Source organism: Mobula birostris, chromosome 32, assembly GCF_030028105.1.
Source record: "Mobula birostris isolate sMobBir1 chromosome 32, sMobBir1.hap1, whole genome shotgun sequence".
In the NCBI taxonomy this organism is placed as follows: Eukaryota; Metazoa; Chordata; class Chondrichthyes; order Myliobatiformes; family Myliobatidae; genus Mobula; species Mobula birostris.
The window spans coordinates 4,520,712-4,541,236 of NC_092401.1; the positions used below are offsets into that span (position 1 = coordinate 4,520,712).

The following is a 20,525-nucleotide window of genomic DNA, read 5'->3' on the forward strand; positions in this document are numbered from 1 at the left end:
ACTGAGAGGGTTTCTATTTAGTGAAAATGCCTGCTGACAAGGAGCCAAATCACTGGCCTTAACTGACATATTTTCTTAACTCTTAAGGATCTATGTCTTTTATAATGCCACTTGTTCCCAAGTGCTGATGCTAGCAGAATTGTGCACGTTGCAATACAGTTTAATTTTCATATAAAGGGGAAATTGAGGTGTGATGCAAGCAGAAGTGGTTTTCTCCACTGCAGTCAGCGCAGACAAAACAACTCCATAAATTAATTTCCATTCAGTGTAAGAGGAATTAGTTCAGGTCCTCCTGACAGTATGTCTGAGCAGAACCTGTATGAAAACAGTGAATACCAGCTCAAGGAGTACAAGCAGAGAAGAACGAATGGACAGAAGCCTGTTGAAGATGGTGCAGGTACTCGGGGATTACGGGGAAGGCAAACCTTAACAAGTTTGATAAGTTCGACACTCATAATACGACGTGTAATAATATGTTTAATAAGATGCCACACCATGAAGTGTGAAGTGACAGATTGTGGACAGGAATAATAAGATAAGATAGGCCAAGTGATGCCGTTTTCAAAGGGATGCAGGAACCTGCGACTAAATAGTTGAAGTGCTTCAGCAGAGAGTAGTTATTAAATGTGATGTTGGTCTTATACAAATAGAGTAGAAAAACAAGGTTAAATTAAGCAAGAAGCCGGAGTGATAGTTACTTGAGAGATTGAAGGCTCAAAATCAGAATCAGGTTTAACATCATTGGCATATGTCATGAAATTTAGTGCTTTGCAGATATAGATATATACATATCTATGCTTACTGTAATTCAGTTTTTTTATTATTATGTATTACACCAAATACATGCAAGGACACCAAATTTCATGACATATGCCAATGATACTACATATGTATAATATATATGAGTGCCTATAAAAACTATCACCCTTGGAAGTTTTCATGTTTTACTGTTTTACTGAATCACAGTGGATTTAATTTGGCATTTTTTGACATTGATCAACAGAGAAGAATCTTTCGTATCAAAGTGAAAACAGATCTCTATAAAGTGATCTAAATTAATTACAAATATAAAACACAAAATAATTGATTGCATAAGTATTCACCCCCTTTAATATGACACACCAAATCATCACTGGTGCAGCCACTTGGTTTTAGAAGTCACATAATTAGTTAAATGGAGACCTGTGTGCAGTCAAGGTGTTTCAATTGATTCTAGTAAAAATACACATGTATCTGGAAGGTCCAACTGCTGGTGAGTCAGTATCCTGGCAAAACTACACCAGGGAGATGAAAGAACACTCCAGGCAACTCTGCAAAAAGGTTATTGAAAAGCACAAGTCAGGAGATGGACACAAGAAAATTTCCAAGTCAGTAAATATCCCTTGGAGTACAGTTCAGTCATTCCTCAAGAAATGGAAAGAATATGGTACAGCTGTAAATCGCCTAGAGCAGGTCATCCTTTAAATCTGACGGTGATGGAAGCAAGCAGGTAAGGAACACGCAAGGAGGTTCCCAAACAGACACGTGAATATACAGTCTGGATGCAGATAGGTGTTTAATTACTCATTTAGTTGGTTCAGCACTGGCTGACGGTAAGGATTTTTAATGATAAATGTTGCCATTGTGAGACAGTACCATATATATACTGCTGATGTTGGGGAAAGAAAGAATAGAAAGATGAGCTGTGGGGTTCGCTGTGTGTATATCAAAATGTGTCTTCTTTTGTCAAATCTGCAATGATTGTGCAATGCAGCCCACAAGTACCAGCACACTTCTGGAACCAACACGGCATGGTCACAAGTGTGGTGTGATGTGCCATGAGTCACTGCTCTCTGCAGTATTTACTTACTTATTGAGATCCAGCACACAGTATGCCCTCCTGGCCCTCTGAACCACACCACCCCCAAACCCTACATTCAACCCCAGCCAAATCTACAATTTACAAAGACTGATTAACCTACCAACCGGTACGTTTTTGGACTGTGGGGGGAAACTGGAGCACCCGGAGGAGACCCACGCGGTCACGGGGAGAATGTGCAAACTCCTCAGGTCGCAGCAGGAAGTGAACCTGGGTCGCTGGTACTGTAAAGTGTTGTGCTAACTATTACACGTTTGATTTGCCGTAAGCAGCCAGTCAGGAACCAGGGGCATGTACCTAACGCAATGCAAGGAGGCTGTGAGGAATGATGTTAACATAGAAATGAGGAATACCTGGTACCTTAGTTTTCTGGTATCGGTAGTTGCTTTTTAAAGAAATTTTGATTTACTGTAACATTCTAACTAAGTACTCACGACTGCAAAGAGGGTGAAAATTGTCAATGAGAACTGTCAGTCCAGAGTGGTGTAGTTTGCCTGTTCTCTCTCTACTCACTGCACCATCTTGCCCACTGTTGTCTATCTCTGATTCCAAAGAATTAAGGCTCCATGACCTTCACATGCATCTGGAGACCCCAGACAGTCCTTCCAGGTGACGCAACAGTTTGCTGGCAAATCTGTTGGGGTCATCTATTGTATCCGGTGCTCCTGACGCGGCCTCCTCTACATTGGTGAGACCCGTCGGAAATTGGGGGGGGCTGCTTCGTCGAGCCCCTATGATGCACCCTCTGCCACAAGCTGGGCTTCCCGGTGGCTGCACATCTTAATTCCCATTCCCATTCCGACGTGTCAATCCATGGCCTCTTCCCATGCCAGGATGAGGCCACTCGTGGGGTGGAGGAGTAACATTTTGCATTCTGTCTGGGTGCCCTCCAATCTGATGGCAAGAATATCGACTTCTCCTTCTGGTAAACAAATTCCAACACCCCCCACCAACCCCGCTCCTTTATTCCTCACTCACTCTGACGTTTCGCTTCTTCTCACCAGCCTATCACTTCCCCCTGGGTCCCCTCTTCCTTCCCTTCTCTATTGTCCATTCTCCTCGCCTATCAGATTCTTTCTTCTCCAGCCCTTGACCCTTCCTACCCACCTGGCTTCACCTATCACCTCCTAACTAGCCTCCTTCCCCTTCCCCACTTTTTTATTCTGCCACCTTCCTGCTTCCTTCTCATTCCTAAAGAAGGTTCTCAGCCCCAAACGTCGACTGTTTGTTCATTTCCACAGATGCTGCCTGGCCTGCTGAGTTCCTTCAGCATTTTGTGTGTGCTGCTTGAGTGTGGGCAGGCGAACGGCAGAACAGGAAGAGAGCTGATGTGGACGTGGGCAGGACAGGTTGCAGGGAGATTTAGTGGGATTGGTCTGTGAGCAGACAGAATCTCAGCGGGCTGAATGGCACCCTTCTCTGTTGTCTGGAGATAGAGAATTGCAGATGCTTTAACTCTAATGAGATTGTCTACTGTTTTTAGCAGGGACCAGCATTGCCAAGAAAAAGAAGGTGCAGCAGATTATCTTTGGTCTCCTGGTTTTATCTCTCCTCTTCTCCCTGTTGTGTCTTATCATAGGCACTGTGAAAAGTAAGTACTATACAGTCAGAATAAGTACTCTATGTTGTGTACTTAATATTTCAGTAGTGCTTGAGTAATCTTGTATAATTATCTATTGATTAAGTATTTTTGTCTGTTTAAATAATTCAATACGGGTTATATGTATAAATACATGAATCACATATGTCATCATGCTAGCATGTGATACATGCAAGCATCGCTTCAAGTAAACTCAAATTCAAGGTTATATCATTCAACAAACGTGAATGGAGCCAAACTAAACAATGTTTCTCTGGGGCCAAGGCGCAAAACGTACTCAACACATTCAAAATAGCGAGCAAAAAATACAGTCATGCAAAAAAAAAACATGGATATAGCCCAAGCCCCTGAGCAACATGTTCTACAAATTGATGGTGCAGCTCCCAGCATTGCACAGACACTGCAAATTTGATGTTAGACCAGCCATTTCGGACTCTCATGTCTTCCTTTGAATTAGTTTAATATTTTTTGAATTTACAAAACATAACACTATAGTGTACTACAGCACAGAAACAGACCCTTTGGCCCATTTAGTCAGTGCCAAACTATTAATCTTCCTACTCCCATCAACCTGCACCAAGACCATATCCCTCCTGTCCATGTACCTATCCAAACTTTTCTTCAATGTTCAAAGTGAACCTGCACCCTTCACTTCAGCTGGCAGCTTGTTCCACACTCTCACCACCTTCTGAGTGAAGAAGTTTTCCCTCATGTTCCCCTTAAACTTCCCTCACTTCACCCTAAGCCATGACCTCTGGTTGTAGTCCCACCCAACCTCAGTGGGAAAAGCCTGCTTGCCATTACCCAATCTATACCCCTCATAATTTTGTATGCCTCTATCAAATTTCTCATTCTCCTACATTCTAAAGAATACAGTCCTAACCTATTCAATCTTTCCTCAGAACTCAGGCTGTCCAGACCTGGCGACATCTCTGTAAATTTTCTCTGTGCTCTTTCAATCTTGTTTACATCTTTCCCGTAGGTAGATGGCCAAAACAGCACACAATACTCTAAATGAGGCCTCACCAACGTCTTATACAACTTAAACATAACATCCCATCTCCTGTACCTAATAAATTAATTTATAAAGGTCAATGTGCTAAAAGCTTTCTTTATGACCATATCTTTCTGTGACGCCACTTTCAATGTGTTATGCACCTGTATTCCCAGATCCCTTTGTTCTACCACAGTCCTCAGTGCTCTACCGTTCACTGTGCAAGACCTACCCTGGTTGGTCCTATGGAAGTACAATACTCGCACTGGTCTGCATTAAATTCCAGCTGCCTTTTTCCAGCCCATTTTTCCAGCTGATGCAGATCCCTCTGGAAGCCATGGTAGCCTTCCCTGTTGTCCACTACACCCCAATCTTGGTGTCATCTACAAATTTGCTGATCCAGTTAACCACATTATCATCCAGATCATTGATGTAGATGACAAAAGACGATGGACCCAGCACCGAATCCTCTGGCACAACACAAGTCACTTGCCTTTAGTCAGAGAGACAACCATCTACTACCACTCTCTGGCTTCTCCCACAAAGCCAATATCTAATCCAATTTACGATCTCATCCTGAATGCTGAGCAACTGAACCTTCTTGACCAACCTCCCATGTGGGACCTTGTCAAATGCCTTGCTAAAGTCCATGCAGATAACATTCACTGCCTTGCCTTCATCCACTTTCCTGGTAGCTTCCTTGAAAAATCTCTGGAAGATTACCATAGAAACCATAGAAACTACAGCACAGAAACAGGCCCTTTGGCCCTTCTTGGCTGTGCCAAACCATTTTCTGCCTAGTCCCACTGACCTGCACACGGACCATATCCCTCCATACACCTCCCATCCATGTATCTGTCCAATTTATTCTTAAATGTTAAAAAAGAACCCGCATTTACCACCTCGTCTGGCAGCTCACTCCATACTCCCACCACTCTCTGTGTGAAGAAGCCCCCCTTAATGTTCCCTTTAAACTTATCCCCCCTCACCCTTAACCCACGTCCTCTGGTTTTTTTCTCTCCTTGCCTCAGTGGAAAAAGCCTGCTTGCATTCACTCTATCTATACCCATCATAATTTTATATACCTCTATCAAATCTCCCCTCATTCTTCTACACTCCAGGGAATAAAATCCTAACCTATTCAACCTTTCTCTGTAACTGAGTTTCTCAAGTCCCGGCAACATCCTTGTAAACCTTCTCTGCACTCTTTCAACCTTATTTATATCCTTCCTGTAATTTGGTGACCAAAACTGAACACAATACTCCAGATTCGGCCTCACCAATACCTTATACAACCTCATCATAACATCACACATCAAAGTTTCTGGTGAACGCAGCAGGCCAGGCAACATCTCTAGGAAGAGGTGCAGTCGACGTTTCAGGCCGAGACCCTTCGTCAGGACTAACCGAAACGTCGACTGTACCTCTTCCTAGAGATGCTGCCTGGCCTGCTGCGTTCACCAGCAACTTTGATGTGTGTTGCTTGAATTTCCAGCATCTGCAGAATTCCTGTTGTTTGCCTCACCATAACATTCCAGCTCTTATACTCAATACTTTGATTAATAAAGGCCAATGTACCAAAAGCTCTCTTTATGAGCCTATCTACCTGTGACGACACTTTCAGGGAATTTTGTATCTGTATTCCCAGATCCCTCTGTTCCACTGCACTCCTCAGTGCCTTACTATTAACCCTGTATGTTCTACGTTGGTTTGTCCTTCCAACGTGCAATACCTCACACTTGTCAGTATTAAACTCCATCTGCCATTTTTCAGCCCATTTTTCCAGCTGGTCCCTCCGCAAGCTCTGAAAACCTTCCTCACTGTCTACTACACCTCCAATCTTTGTATCATCAGCAAACTTGCTGATCCGATTTACCACATTATCATCCAGATCATTGATATAGATGACAAATAACAATGGACCCAGCACTAATCCCTGTGGCACACCACTAGTCACAGGCCTCCACTCAGAGAAGCAATTCTCTACCACCACTCTCTGGCTTCTTCCATCGAGCCAATGTCTAATCCAATTTACCACCTCTCCATGTATACCTAGCCACTGAATTTTCCTAACTAACCTCCCATGCGGGACCTTGTCAAAGGCCTTACTGAAGTCCACGTAAACAATATCCACTGCCTTCCCTTCATCCACTTTCCTGATAACCTTCTCGAAAAACTGCAACAGATTGGTCAAACATGACCTACCACGCACAAAGCCATGTTGACTCTCCTTAATAAACCCCTGTCTATCCAAATGCTTGTAGATTCTGTCTCTTAGTACTCCCTCCAATAGCTTACCTACTACTGACGTTAAACTCACCGGCCTATAATTTCCCGGATTACTTTTCGATCCTTTTTTAAACAACGGAACAACATGAGCCACTCTCCAATCCTCCGGCACTTCACCCGTAGACAGCGACATTTTAAATATTTCTAAATATTCTAGGCTTAACCTATCATGCACTAAGCCATGTTGACTCTCCTTAATCAGTCTATTCTATTCAAATACTTGTGTATATCAAGTCTCTAAGAATACCTTCCAATAACTTTCCCACAACTGATGTCAGACTCTCCATCCTATAATTTCCTGGTTTATGTTTAGAGCCTTTTTTTAAAAAAAAGCAATGGAAAAACATTGGCTATCCTCTAATGCTCCCCTGTCACTGAGGATAATTTAAGTATCTCTGCTATGGCCCTGGCAATTTCGGCACTTGCTTCCCTCAGGGTCCGAGGGAACACCTTGTCAGGCCCTGGGATTTTTCCACTCTGATTTGCCCCAGGATAGCAAACATTTCCTCCTCTGTAATCTGTGCAGGATCCACGAAGTTGATGCTACTTTGCCTCACTTCTATAGGTTCTGCGTTTGTCTCCTGAGTAAATTCAGATGCAAAGAATTTATTTAAGATTTTCCCCATCTGTCTTGGCACATGGATTATCATTCTAGCCTTCCGGCTGACCAATTTTGTCCCTTGTAATCCATTTACACTTAACATATCTGTAGAGTCCCTTAGAACCTTGTCTGCTAGAGCAATTTCATGCCACCTTTTAGCCTACCTGACTTCTTTCTTAAGTGTTCTCTTGCATTTCATATACTCCATAAGCACATTGTTTGTTCCTACTTGCCTATACATCCTGCGCGCTTCCTTTTTCTTAACCAGGGCCTCAATATCTCTTGAAAACCAAGGTTCCCTCCACTTGTTATCTTTACCTTTTATTCTGACAGGCACATACAAATTTTGTACTCTCAAAATTTCATTTTTTGAAGACCTCCCACTTTCCAAGTACACTGTTGCTAGAAAACAGCCTGTCCCAATCCACACTTGCCAGATCATTTCTGATACCATCAAAATTGGCCCTTCTCTAATTGAGAATTGCAACCTGCAGACCAGACCTATCTTTGTGCATATTTACTTTGAAACTAATGACATTGCAGTCACTGGATGTAAAATATTCCCCTACACAAACTTCTGACACCTGCCCTGTCTCATTCCCTATTAGCAGATCCAGCATCGTGCGCTCTCTCATTGGGACTTCTATGTACTGATGAAGGAAACTTTCCTGAACACATCTGGAAAACCCTATCCCATTGTCCTTTGACAGTATGGCATTCCAACAATATGTGGAAAGTTAAAATCACCTACTATAACAATCTATGTTTTTTATCTATGTCTACGATCTCTTACAAATCTGTTTCTCTAAACCCCTAGGACTGTTGGATGGTCTGTAATACAGCCCCGTTAACGTGGTCATACCTTTCTTATTGCTCAGTTCCACCCATAACACCTCACTGGTTGAGTTCTCCAGTCTGTCCTGATGGAGCATTGCTGTGACATTTTCCGTAACTAGTAACACCACCCCTTCTCCTTTAATCCTTCCTGCTCTGTTGCATCTAAAATACCAGAACCCTGAAATATTGAGCTCCCATTCCTGCCCCTCCTGCAGCTAAGTCTCACTAATGACTACAACGTCATACTTCCAGGTGTTGATCCATGCCCTGAGCTCATCTGCCTTTCCTACGATACATTTTGCATTGAGATTTTCACAACTCAGGACGTTCAACCTTTTGATTCCTGACTTTGTCTGAGGTCACACCAACATCTGTCTCCATTAACTGTTCTGGCATTCTGCTTCCCATTCCCCTGCAACTCATTTAAATCACACTAGGATATCAGTCCCCCTCCAGTTCAGGTGCAAACCGTTTCTTCTGCACAGGTAGAGTCTGCGTTAAATTAATGGAAATGTTGGAAGATGAGACTGGAATTACTGAGGGATAAGTATAAATGGGTGCCTGATGGTTAGCACACACTTGATTGGCTGAATGGCCCATTTTTTATGAGCATCAATACTGTGCTGATTAAGAATCCAGAAACTCTTATTAAAAGGCCAAGAGCACAGAGGTTTTCAGGATTACAGACTAGGAGGACTGACAGAGATGGTCAGAATCAGAATCTGATGTTGGGTGGGACTACAACCAGAGGTCATGGCTTAAGGGTGGAAGGTGAGAAGTTTAAAGGGAACATGAGGGGAAATTTCTTCACTCAGAGGGTCTTGAGAGTGTGGAGTGAGCTGCCAGCACAAGTGGTGCATATGAGCTCATTTTCAAAGTTTACGAGAAGTTCGGATGGGTATGTGGATAGTAGGGGTAAGGAGGGCTGTGGTCTCAGTGTGGGATGATGGGAGTAGGCAGTTTAAATGGTTTTTGGCATGGACTAGATGGGCCAAAGGGCCTGCTTCTGTGCTGTACTTCTAATCAGAATCAAGTTTAATATCACAGGCATATGTCATGAAATGTGTTGTCTTTGCGGCAGCAGTAATAACGCAATACAGAGTAATGAAGAAAAAACAGTGAATTACAGTAAGTACATATATATTAAATAAGTAGTGTAATAATAGAAATTTTAAAAAGTAGTGAGGTGGTGTTCATGGGTTCAGTCTCCACTTCAGAAATCACATGGCACGGCAGAGGGGAAGAAGCTGTTCCTGAATCATTGAGTGTGTGCCTTCAGGCTTCTGTACCTCCTACCTGATGGTAGCAATGAGAAGAGGACATGTCCTGGGTGCTGGGGGTCCTTAATGATGGATGCTGCCTTTCTGAGACACCGCTCCTTGAAGATATCCCGGATACTCCAAAAGCGAGTGGCCCGAATGAGCTGACAGAGTTTACAACTCTCTGCCCCTCTCCCTCCCCCCTCCCCCTTCAGCCAAAAATTCCTTTTGGTCCAAATACCTTTTAAATGTAGTTAGAGAGGGGTAGGGCCATGGAAGGATTTCAAAACAAGGATAAGAAAATTTAAATCTATGTTGCTCAACTAGAAGCCAGTGTAAGTTCACCAGACCTAAAGTCAGCAGAATTAAGCCATTTGGCTCATCAAGTTTGGTCCAACATTCTATAGTGGCTGATTCATTATCCCATTCTCCCCATAACATATATATATATTTCTCATCTCTGTCTGAAGGGACATCCTTGTATTCTGAGGCTGTGTTCTCAGATCCAAGACTCTCTCACTAAAGGGAACATATTCTACCCATCCACTCTATCTAGACCTTTCAATATTCAATAGGATTCAATGAGCTTCCCCCCTCGTTCTTCGAAATCCCAGTGAGTACAGGCCCAGGGTCATCAAATGCTCCTGGAATCATAGAATTATAAAACACTACAGCAAAGAAACAAGTCTTCAGCCTATCTAGTCCAGTCCGAACTATTCATCTGCCTCGTCTCATCGATTGGCACCTGGACCATAGCCCACCATACCCCTTTTTATGTAGGCTTGAGGTTGAGAGGGAAAATAGCTTCAAGTTTCTCGGCACTCACATCACCAAGGGCCTCACGTGGTCTCTACACGCCAGCCGTGTGGTGAAAAAGGCACAACAGCACCTCTTTCACCTCAGACGTTTGAAGTTTAATATGGGCCCCCAGATCCTAAGAACTTTCTTCAGGGGCACAATTGAGAGCATCCTGACTGGCTGCATCACTGCCTGCTATGGGAACTGTACCTCCCTCAATCGCAGGACTGTACAGAGAGTGGTGTGGACAGCCCAGCGCATCTGTAGTTGTGAATTTCCAATAATTCAGGACATTTACAAGGACGGGTATGTCAAAAGGGCCTGTAGGATCATTGAGGACCCAAGCCATCCCAACCACAATCTATTCCAGCTGCTACCATCCAGGAAACGGTACCGCAGCATAAAAGCCAGGACCAACAGGCTCCGGGACAGCTTCTTCCACCAGGCCATCAGACTGATGAACTCACGCTGATCTGAGTGTACTCTATATTACATTGACTGTTCTATTTATTATAAATTACTATGATTGCACATTTAGATGGAGATGTAACGTAAAGATTTTTACTCCTCATGTATGTGAAGGATGTAAGAAATAAAGTCAATTCAATTCAGTTAACAATAACTTTCCCGACAACCATTCCATTATCCGCTCTGGCACTCTGGTTCCCAGCTCCCTGCAACTCTTGATTTTAAAACACCAGTCCACCCCCGTGCAATACTAGGAAACGTAACAGGGATATTAGTCCCCCTCCAGTTCAGGTACAAACCATCCCACCTGTACAGGTGGTCCCACCTTCTCCTGATACATTAACCCTTTCACTCCTGTGATCATTTTCACAGAACTCCCCAGATCCCTGATGAAGCGTGGGTGGGTGAATAGGAGTTAGTGGGGTAAAAACACAGCCAGTAGAGTTTACAGAAGAGTTGTAAGGGGCAAGTGCACACATACATTATATCACACAACTGAGGATTCAACCAGCTGAGGATCTTTATACACATAATGGAAGGTCTCAGTAAACAATAGCGCGATTCACTGTATGTTGTCTTTTGTCACACAGACTCAATGATTTACAGCGAAATGAAGGAACAACAGCATAAATTAATGATGGAAATTTCTCAGTTCAAAAGCAATGGTGAGTTTCCCAAACCCTCTGACAGCTTATCCCCAGACACTCCTTGAAGTGTATGTAAGAGAGAAGGCAGAAACTGGCCTTTAAAATCATAGATTTGGAGTCTGTTTCATCAAACACCTTCGCTCCCTCAGTCCCAAAGGACAGAAATTCCTGGTGATCACCCATTTTAATTTGACTTGCTATTCCCATTCTGACATGTCTGTCCATGATCTCCTCCCCACTGCCTCAATGAGGCCACTCTCACACAAGAGGAGCAACATTTCATAAAAGATCGACCCTCTCCGCCATGAGGAGGTATTTGGTGTCCCTTTCCCAGATCCTTCCACACGTTTGGGACACTATCTTTGCCGTCTATAATTGTCCTACTCGTTATTTCATCCTCCGTCGGATCCATGCCTGCATTCGGAAATGTGCCCTGACGAAGGGTCTCGGCCCGAAACGTCGACTGTACCTCTTCCTAGAGATGCTGCCTGGCCTGCTGCATTCACCAGCAACTTTGATGTGTGTTGCTTGAATTTCGAGCATCTGCAGAATTCCTCGTGTTTGTGTGGTCAATGCTGACCAAGATTTCCATCTAAGATGGGCCCATTTTTCCACATTTGAGCCATATCTCTCTGATCCATCATCTGGTCCATGCCTTCCCTCCTCTAGTTACCACCATTGACCAGGAGGTACAGGATCCTTAGGACCCACACCCCCACATTCAGGAACAGTTGTTACCCTTCAAGCATTAGGCTCCTGGACCAGTGTGGTTAACTTTCCTCACCTCAATACTGAACTGATTTCACAACTTTGACAAACTTTCAAGGACTCAACAGCTCATGTTCTTGGTTGTATTTTATTTCATTCATTCGCCTCAATGGTGTACTGACTCCACAACCTATAGACTGCCTTCCGAGGACTCTACAACTCAGTATTATTTATTTACTTTTTTAAAATTGATTATTGCATGATTTGTCCTCTTCTGCACATCAGATGTTTGTCACTCTTTGTTAAATAGTTTTTCATAAAATTTATTCTATTTCTTTACTCCCTTGTAAATGCCCATAAGGAAGTAAATCTCAAGACAGTATGGTGACATGTATGTAATTTGATAATAAATTTACTTTAAACTTTAAAAATTCCTTTTAGTCTAAATACCTTTTAAAATTTGTTCGAGGGGGGTGGGGCCATGGAAGGATTTCAAAACAAGGATAAGGAAAGTTAAATCGCTGTTGCTCAACTAGAAGCCAGTGAAAGTTCATAAGACCTTAAGTCAGCAGAATTAGGCCATTTGGCTCATCAAGTTTGATCCAACATTCCATAATGGCTCATTTATTATTCCACTCTCCTGCCTTCTCCCTGTAACCTTAGATGCTCTTACTAATCTAAAGTGTGTGTGTGTGGGTGTGTGTGTGTGCGTGCCTGGGTGTGTGGTGTGTGTGTGTGTGTGTGTGTGTGTGTGTGTGTGTGTGTGTGTGTGTGTGTGTGTGTGTGTCCCTCATTTCTGTTCTGCACCGACATCTTTGTATTCAGAGGCTGTGTTCTCGGGTCCAAGACATTCCCACTAAAGGAAACATGTTCTACCCATTCACTCTATCTAGACCTTTCAATATTCAATAGGATTCAATGAGATCCTCCCTCGTTCTTCTAAATTCCAGTTAATTCAGGCCCAGATCCATCAAATGCTCCTGGAGTCATAGAATTATGAAACATTCCAGCAAAGAAACAAGTCTTCAGCCTATCTAGTCCATGCCAAACTATTCATCTGCCGAGTCCCATCATCTGGCACCTGGACCATAGCCCTCCATACCCCTTTTTATGTAGGCTTAACAACAACTGTCTCCACAACCATTCCATTATCTGCTCTGGCCCTCTGGTTCCCAGCTCCCTGCAACTCTTAGTTTAAAACACCAGCCCACCCCCGTGCAATACGAGGAAATGTAACAGGGATATTAGTCCCCCTCCAGTTCAGGTACAAACCATCCCACCTGTACAGGTGGTCCCACCTTCTCCTGATACTTTAACCCTTCCACTCCTGTGATCATTTTCACAGAACTCCCTGGGTCCCTGATGAAGCGTGGGTGGGTGAATAGGAGTTAGTGGGGTAAAAACACAGCCAGTAGAGTTTACAGAAGAGTTGCAAGGGACAAGTGCACACATACATTATATCACACAACTGAGGATTCAACCAGCTGAGGATCTTCATACACATAATGGAAGGTCTCAATAAACAATAGTGCGATTCACTGTATGTTGTCTTCTGTCACACAGATTCAGCGATTTACAGAGAAATGAAGGAACTACAGGATAAATTAATGATGGAAATTTCTCAGCTCAAAAGCAACGGTGAGTTTCCCAAACCCTCTGACAGCTTATCCCCAGACACTCCTTGAAGTGTATGTAAGAGAGAAGGCAGAAACTGGCCTTTAAAATCATAGATTTGGAGTCTGCTTCATCAAACACCTTCGCTCCCTCAGTCCCAAAGGACAGAAGTTTCCGGTGATCACCCATTTTAATTCGACTTCCCATTCCCATTCTGACATGTCTGTCCATGATCTCCTCCACTGCCTCAATGAGGCCACTCTCAGACGAGAGGAGCAACACTTCATAAACCATCTGGGTAGCCTCCAACTTGCTGGCATGAACTTCTCACTTGCCCATCACCTCCCTGTGGTGCCCCAGCTCCTTCCCGTTCTCCTGTGGTCTACCCTTGTCTCTTATCAGATTCCTTCTTCCTCAGCCATTTACATTTTCCCTCATCACCTCCCAGCTTCTCACTTTATTCTCCCCACCCACCCAGCCACCCACCGGTGTGGGGAGGCAAAAGGTTCAGTGTCATAACAGGGTAGTTTGTGAGGTAACCGTAGAAGGGCTCCTTTCATAAGTGTTATAACAGAGGAGTAGAAGCAGTCCTTGAGTCTGCTGGTACATGCTTACAGCCTTTTGTAATTCCTCCCTGTTGGAGGGGGGAGTAGAGAAAATGTCCAGGAAGGGTAGATATTTGATCATGCTGTCTGCTTTTTTGAGCAGCAAGAAGAGGTTTGGCCCATTCCAGGACAATGTCCCATGCTCCTTCAACCCTCAGTCCAGGCCACTCAGAGACTTGTGCTAATATTGTTTCTGTGACACTGTGCTGTCTGTGACTCTGTGACTGTATGTGATGAGCTGTCTGTGACTGTATGCGATGTTTTATCTGTGACTGTATGTGATGTGGTGTCTGTGACTGTGTGTGATGTGGTGTCTGTCACTGTATGTGATGTTTTATCTGTGACTATATGTGATGTTTTATCTGTGACTGTTATGTGATTTATCTGTGACTGTGTGTGAAGTTTTATCTGTGACTGTGTGTGATGTTTTATCTGTGACTGTGTGTGATGTTTTATCTGTGACTGTGTGTGATTTATCTGTGACTGTATGTGATGTTTTATCTGTGACTGTGTGTGATGTTTTATCTGTGACTGTGTGTGATGTTTTATCTGTGACTGTGTGTGATTTATCTGTGACTGTATGTGATGTTTTATCTGTGACTGTGTGTGAAGTTTTATCTGTGACTGTGTGTGATGTGTTTTGCACCATGGCCTCGGAGGAATGCTGTTTCGTTTAGCTGTATGCATGTGTGTGGTTGAATGACAATTGAACTTGAACCTGAATCTGAACTTGAGCTAATAATGGGCTGAGCCAAGTCCATAACTCCCTGACAGTTGTTCCCTTGACACCACCAAGTACTTCACAATAACCTGGAATTGTGGCCACTGTTGCTTTTTAGGGAATGGAGTGGCTTCTTTGTGCACAGCACGATCCCATAGAACGTAAGAAAACCGCACCATTTTAAAGTGTTTTTCTGTGGGCAGTTAACCTGATCAATCATTCTAGTTAGTACCCCCCACAACCCCCGCCTATCTATTACCCCAGTCACAGCACTGTAAACGCGTTAAACCAATTTTTTAATGCTGTTTACATCGTGAGTACATGCTAGTATTTATGTACATTTGAAGTCTTATCCGTAATTAAACCTCTTTATTCTTTACAGTTGTTGACCAACGTTCCTCAGCAAATTCCTAATACGTGTAAATGTACATGACGAATGAAGTTAATCCTTGATCCTCGATGATAAGGAGCAAGGGATAAATATTGGTACCTGTAAGAACGCCTCTGTTCTGCTAGATTATAGCATCATGCACCCTCCTGAGAACAGATGAGAGATTGCATCTCCAATACTGCACCACTCTCTCTGTTCTACACCTGGTGTCAGTGTAAAATTCTGTGTCCAGCTTTCCACAGTGGGAGTTGAACCCACAACCTTCCAGAGGGGAGAGTGGGGGCCCATCGAACCACATGATGTATGAGAGGGGGAGGGGTGTATGCAGATATGAGAGAGAAGGAGAACGAGATTGGCTGCTGTGCATGAGGTGGGAGCTGGGAGAGTCAGTTATAGCAGGACGAATCTCTTGTGCAAGTATTATCTAGGCAATCACCAGATGGGCTGAATGGCCTGTTCCTGGTTGTTCTTTATAAAAGCAACTATAACAGGGGCTGCACAACTTAAATAGAGAATAGAACCCTCCAAGAGGACCACAACCTTATTGGAGGGCTTGGAGGCTTGAATGCCTCAGTGGCCTGGAGAGCTATGCTGGCTGTTTGCTTTGGTTCTTGGTAGTGTCACCCATGCCAAACAGGTCAAAGGGTAGAGGCCAGACTAAAGGTGGTCCATCGGTCCTCCCGGTTTGGAGGTTCAGCTGGGGGTTAACAACCCTTGACTGGATTTTGAAAAATTGTTACAGAAACAGCAATAAAGAATCCTCTATACAGACACGTAGAAGACATTCATTGCCATCGTAAACACCAGTGGCGAAACGGGCAGTAAGTAAGTGAAGTAAGTAACTTATCTGTGAACATCCTCTCCAATTTACCACTACCCCACTTTATGTGTGCCAACAGCTGGATCAGTTCCACACCATGAGTTAGTTTGGGTGAATTCCCACTGCCTGTTCAAATTAAACTTCTGTAACAGCATTTCCAAGATCCTGAAACAAAGATCAGATCATCTCCACTTGCTAATGTTTGATCCGGATTTACTTCTCAGTGTCTGAAGTTCAGAGAGCCCAGAGCATCTTGGCCAGCAAGCTCCCTAAGCTGAAGATGAACAGTAAGTATGAACACTCTGATCCATTGACTAATTCTGAACCTTGGTTGTCACCTGTACATCTTCACTTTGTTCCCATTGTTTGTGAATACTCCCTCCAATTTACCACAGCCCCTTTTCTGAGTATCAACAATGCATTTAGTTCACACCCTGGGTGAATTCCCACAGTCTGTTTAATGACAGGATGGTCACACACACAAACTGTATCCTTTGTGCTAGACTCTGTCGTAATAAGAAATAATTGCTCTGTGAATACCCTGTCCGATCTTTGATCATTTTAAACTATTCCACTCAGTGGTCATTTTATTAGGTACACCGCCCATTAATACAAAATCTAATCAGCCAATCATGTGGCAGCAACTCAATGCATAAAAGCATGCAGACATGGTCATGAGGTTCAGTTGTTGTTCAGACCATACATCAGAATGGGGAAGAAATGTGACCTAACTGACTTTGACGATGGAATGATTGTTGGTGCCAGATAGAGTGATCAGAGTATCTCAGAAACTGCTGATCTCCTGGGATTTTCATGCACAACAGTCTCTAGAGTTTACAGAGAATGGTGTGAAAAACAAAAGAAATCGAGCGAGTGGCAGTTCTGTGGGTGAAAATGCCTTATTAGCAAGAGAGGCCAGAGGAGAATTGCCAGACTGGTTCAAGCTGATATGAAGGCGACAGCAACTCAGATAACCACACATTACAACAGTGGTGTGCTAAAGAGCATCTCTGAATATGCAACATGCAGAACCTTGAAGGAGATGGGCTACAGTTGCAGAAGACCACAAACATATACTCAGTTATCATTTTATTAGGTGTAGGAGTTGGCTAATAAACTGGCCACCAGGTGTCCCAGAGTTTTTAGATTATGAAGACACGCAGTTCTCTTTTATTGCCATTTAGTAATGCATGCATTAAGAAATGATACAATATTTCCTCCGGTGTAATATCACAAAACACAGGACAGACCAAGACTGAAAAAACTGACAAAACCACATAATTATAACATATAGTTACAACAGTGCAACAATATCATAACTTGATGAAGAAGTCCATGAGCACAGTAAAAAGTTCAAAGTCTCTCAAATGTCCCACATCTCACACTGACGGGAGAAGGAAGAAAATTCTTCCTGCCATGCCCAACCACAATCCGTCTCTGAGTCATCTGAAAACTTCGAGCCTCCGAATCAGCTCTCCGACACTGAGTACTGAGCGCCACCCCTGTACGAACAATTCGACCTCAATCTTGGTTGCCAACAGCAGGCAAAGCCGGGGATTTTGAGTCCTTCCCTCCGGAAGATTCCCGACCGTGCAGTAACGACAGCAGCAAACGAGCATTTCATAAATTTCTCCAGATGTTCCGCTGCTTTCACGTCCATCCCCATCAAATCAGAATTGTCCACGGCCCCTATTTAATGGATACGATATCATTTTTCACCGGAGGGCTGCGCACGTGCGGCGCGCTGCTCTCTCTCCTCCCGCCGATTCTATTCAACAATGTACAGTAAATGTAAGTAATTTTTCAGTAGTTCTGAATCCCCTCCTCTCTCTCTAGATCACTTTTGGACCCCGTGTCCTAAAAATTGGGCAAGGTTCAACCAGTCGTGTTACTACTTCCCCAGCAGTTCAGGCAACTGGCATTTTGCGAAACAAGAGTGTTCAATGCTGGGTTCACATCTGCTTGTGATCAACAACAATGCAGAGCAAGTAAGTGTCAAGTTCATTGTGTACGTACAAGAAAGTGGCACAATAGTGTGACGTATCGCAGAGCGAGCGGCCCGGGTTCAATCCACGATAGTGTGACGTATCGCAGAGCGAGCGGCCCGGGTTCAATCCACGATCGAGCGGCCCGGGTTCAATCCACGATAGTGTGACGTATCGCAGAGCGAGCGGCCCGGGTTCAATCCACGATAGTGTGACGTATCGCAGAGCGAGCGGCCCGGGTTCAATCCACGATAGTGTGACGTATCGCAGAGCGAGCGGCCCGGGTTCAATCCACGATAGTGTGACGTATCGCAGAGCGAGCGGCCCGGGTTCAATCCACGATAGTGTGACGTATCGCAGAGCGAGCGGCCCGGGTTCAATCCACGATAGTGTGACGTATCGCAGAGCGAGCGGCCCGGGTTCAATCCACGATAGTGTGACGTATCGCAGAGCGAGCGGCCCGGGTTCAATCCACGATAGTGTGACGTATCGCAGAGCGAGCGGCCCGGGTTCAATCCACGATAGTGTGACGTATCGCAGAGCGAGCGGCCCAGGTTCAATCCACAATAGTGTAACGTATCGCAGAGTGAGCGGCCCAGGTTCAATCCCATTGTTGTCTTCCTGTGACTGCACGGGTTTCCTCAGGCTGCCACAGTTGCCTCCTACATTCCAAGGATGTGTGGCTTTTAAGATATTGCCAGTACTATATCGACACCGGGAGCAGGGCAACACTCGCAGGCTGCAGACAACACACCTTCGGACTGTGTTGCTGGCTGATGCAAACAACTTATTTCACTGTATATTTTGATGGACATGTGAGAAATGACTCTCATCTAATCCAAATCTTCATTTACACACAGGTGCGATAAAGAACGTACTTGCAGCAGCATCACAGGCACACAAGAACCTTCACAAGGAAAAAAAAATAACTTGAGCATAAATTGTACATAAATTCTCTATATTGCAGTGTGTGGGCCGGTGTACATGAATCGTGAGCAATTATGAAAGATGCTGCAAGGAAACAGAATCTGGTTTAATATCACCAGCCTATGTCATGAAATGTATTAGCTTTGCAACAGCAGTACAATGCAACATATAATAATAGAGAAAAAACTGTGAATCACAGGAAATGTATATTATAATTGTATTTATGTATATAATAGTTTATATATAAAAAAAGTAGTGAGGTGGTGTTCATAGGTTCAATGTCCATTCAGAAATCGGATGGCAGAGGGGAAGAAGCTGTTCCTGAATCATAGAAACATAGAAAACAGGTGCAGGAGTAGGCCATTCGGCCCTTCGAGCCTGCACCGCCATTCAGTATGATCATGGCTGATCATCCAACTCAGAACCCTGTACCAGCCTTCCCTCCATACCCCCTGACCCCCGTAGCCACAAGGGCCATATCTAACTCCCTCTTAAATATAGCCAATGAACTGGCCTCAACTGTTTCCTGTGGCAGAGAATTCCACAGATTCACCACTCTCTGTGTGAAGAAGTTTTTCCTAATCTCGGTCCTAAAAGGCTTCCCCTTTATCCTCAAACTATGACCCCTCATTCTGGACTTCCCCAACATCGGGAACAATCTTCCTGCATCTAGCCTGTCCAATCCCTTTAGGATCTTATACATTTCAATCAGATCCCCCCTCAATCTTCTAAATCATATCAAAGTCCTGCCATCCCACGAATCAATTTGGTGAACCTTCTTTGTACTCCCTCTATGGCAAGGACGTCTTTCCTCAGATTAGGGGACCAAAACTGCACACAATACTCCAGGTATGGCCTCACCAAGGCCTTGTACAACTGCAGTAGTACCTCCCTGCTCCTGTACTCGAATCCTCTTGCTATAAATGCCAGCATACCATTCGCCTTTTTCACCGCCTGCTGTACCTGCATGCCCACTTTCAATGACTGGTGTATAATGACACCCAGGTCTCATTGCACCTCCCCTTTTCCTAATCGGCCACCATTCAGATAATAATCTGTTTTCCTATTTTTGCCACCAAAGTGGATAACTTCACATTTATCCACATTAAATTGCATCTGCCATGAATTTGCCCACTCACCCAACCTATCCAAGTCACCCTGCATCCTCTTAGCATCCTCCTCACAGCTAACACTGCCGCCCAGCTTAGTGTCATCCACAAACTTGGAGATGCTGCATTTAATTCCCTCATCCAAGTTATTAATATATATTGTAAACAACTGGGGTCCCAGCACTGAGCCTTGCGGTACCCCACTAATCACTGCCTGCCATTCTGAAAAGGTCCCATTTATTCCCACTCTTTGCTTCCTGTCTGCCAACTGATTCTCTATCCACATCAATACCT

At 44.0% G+C, this 20,525-nt stretch overlaps 1 protein-coding gene across 2 annotated transcripts in view; it reads left to right on the top strand.

The window, feature by feature from the left end:
- Positions 1-300: 300 nt before the first annotated feature.
- The window catches only part of LOC140191116 (CD209 antigen-like protein D), a 33,159-nt gene continuing 12,934 nt past the window's right edge, over positions 301-20,525 (top strand). The window contains exons 1-6 of one of the 2 annotated variants that reach the window (XM_072248219.1): positions 301-397; positions 3,342-3,449; positions 11,295-11,369; positions 13,623-13,697; positions 16,435-16,497; positions 18,047-18,198. In XM_072248219.1, coding sequence (XP_072104320.1) covers positions 301-397; positions 3,342-3,449; positions 11,295-11,369; positions 13,623-13,697; positions 16,435-16,497; positions 18,047-18,198 — 570 coding nt within the window. The remainder of the gene's footprint in view (positions 398-3,341; positions 3,450-11,294; positions 11,370-13,622; positions 13,698-16,434; positions 16,498-18,046; positions 18,199-20,525) is intronic. The other variant, XM_072248220.1, reaches the window with a different exon arrangement.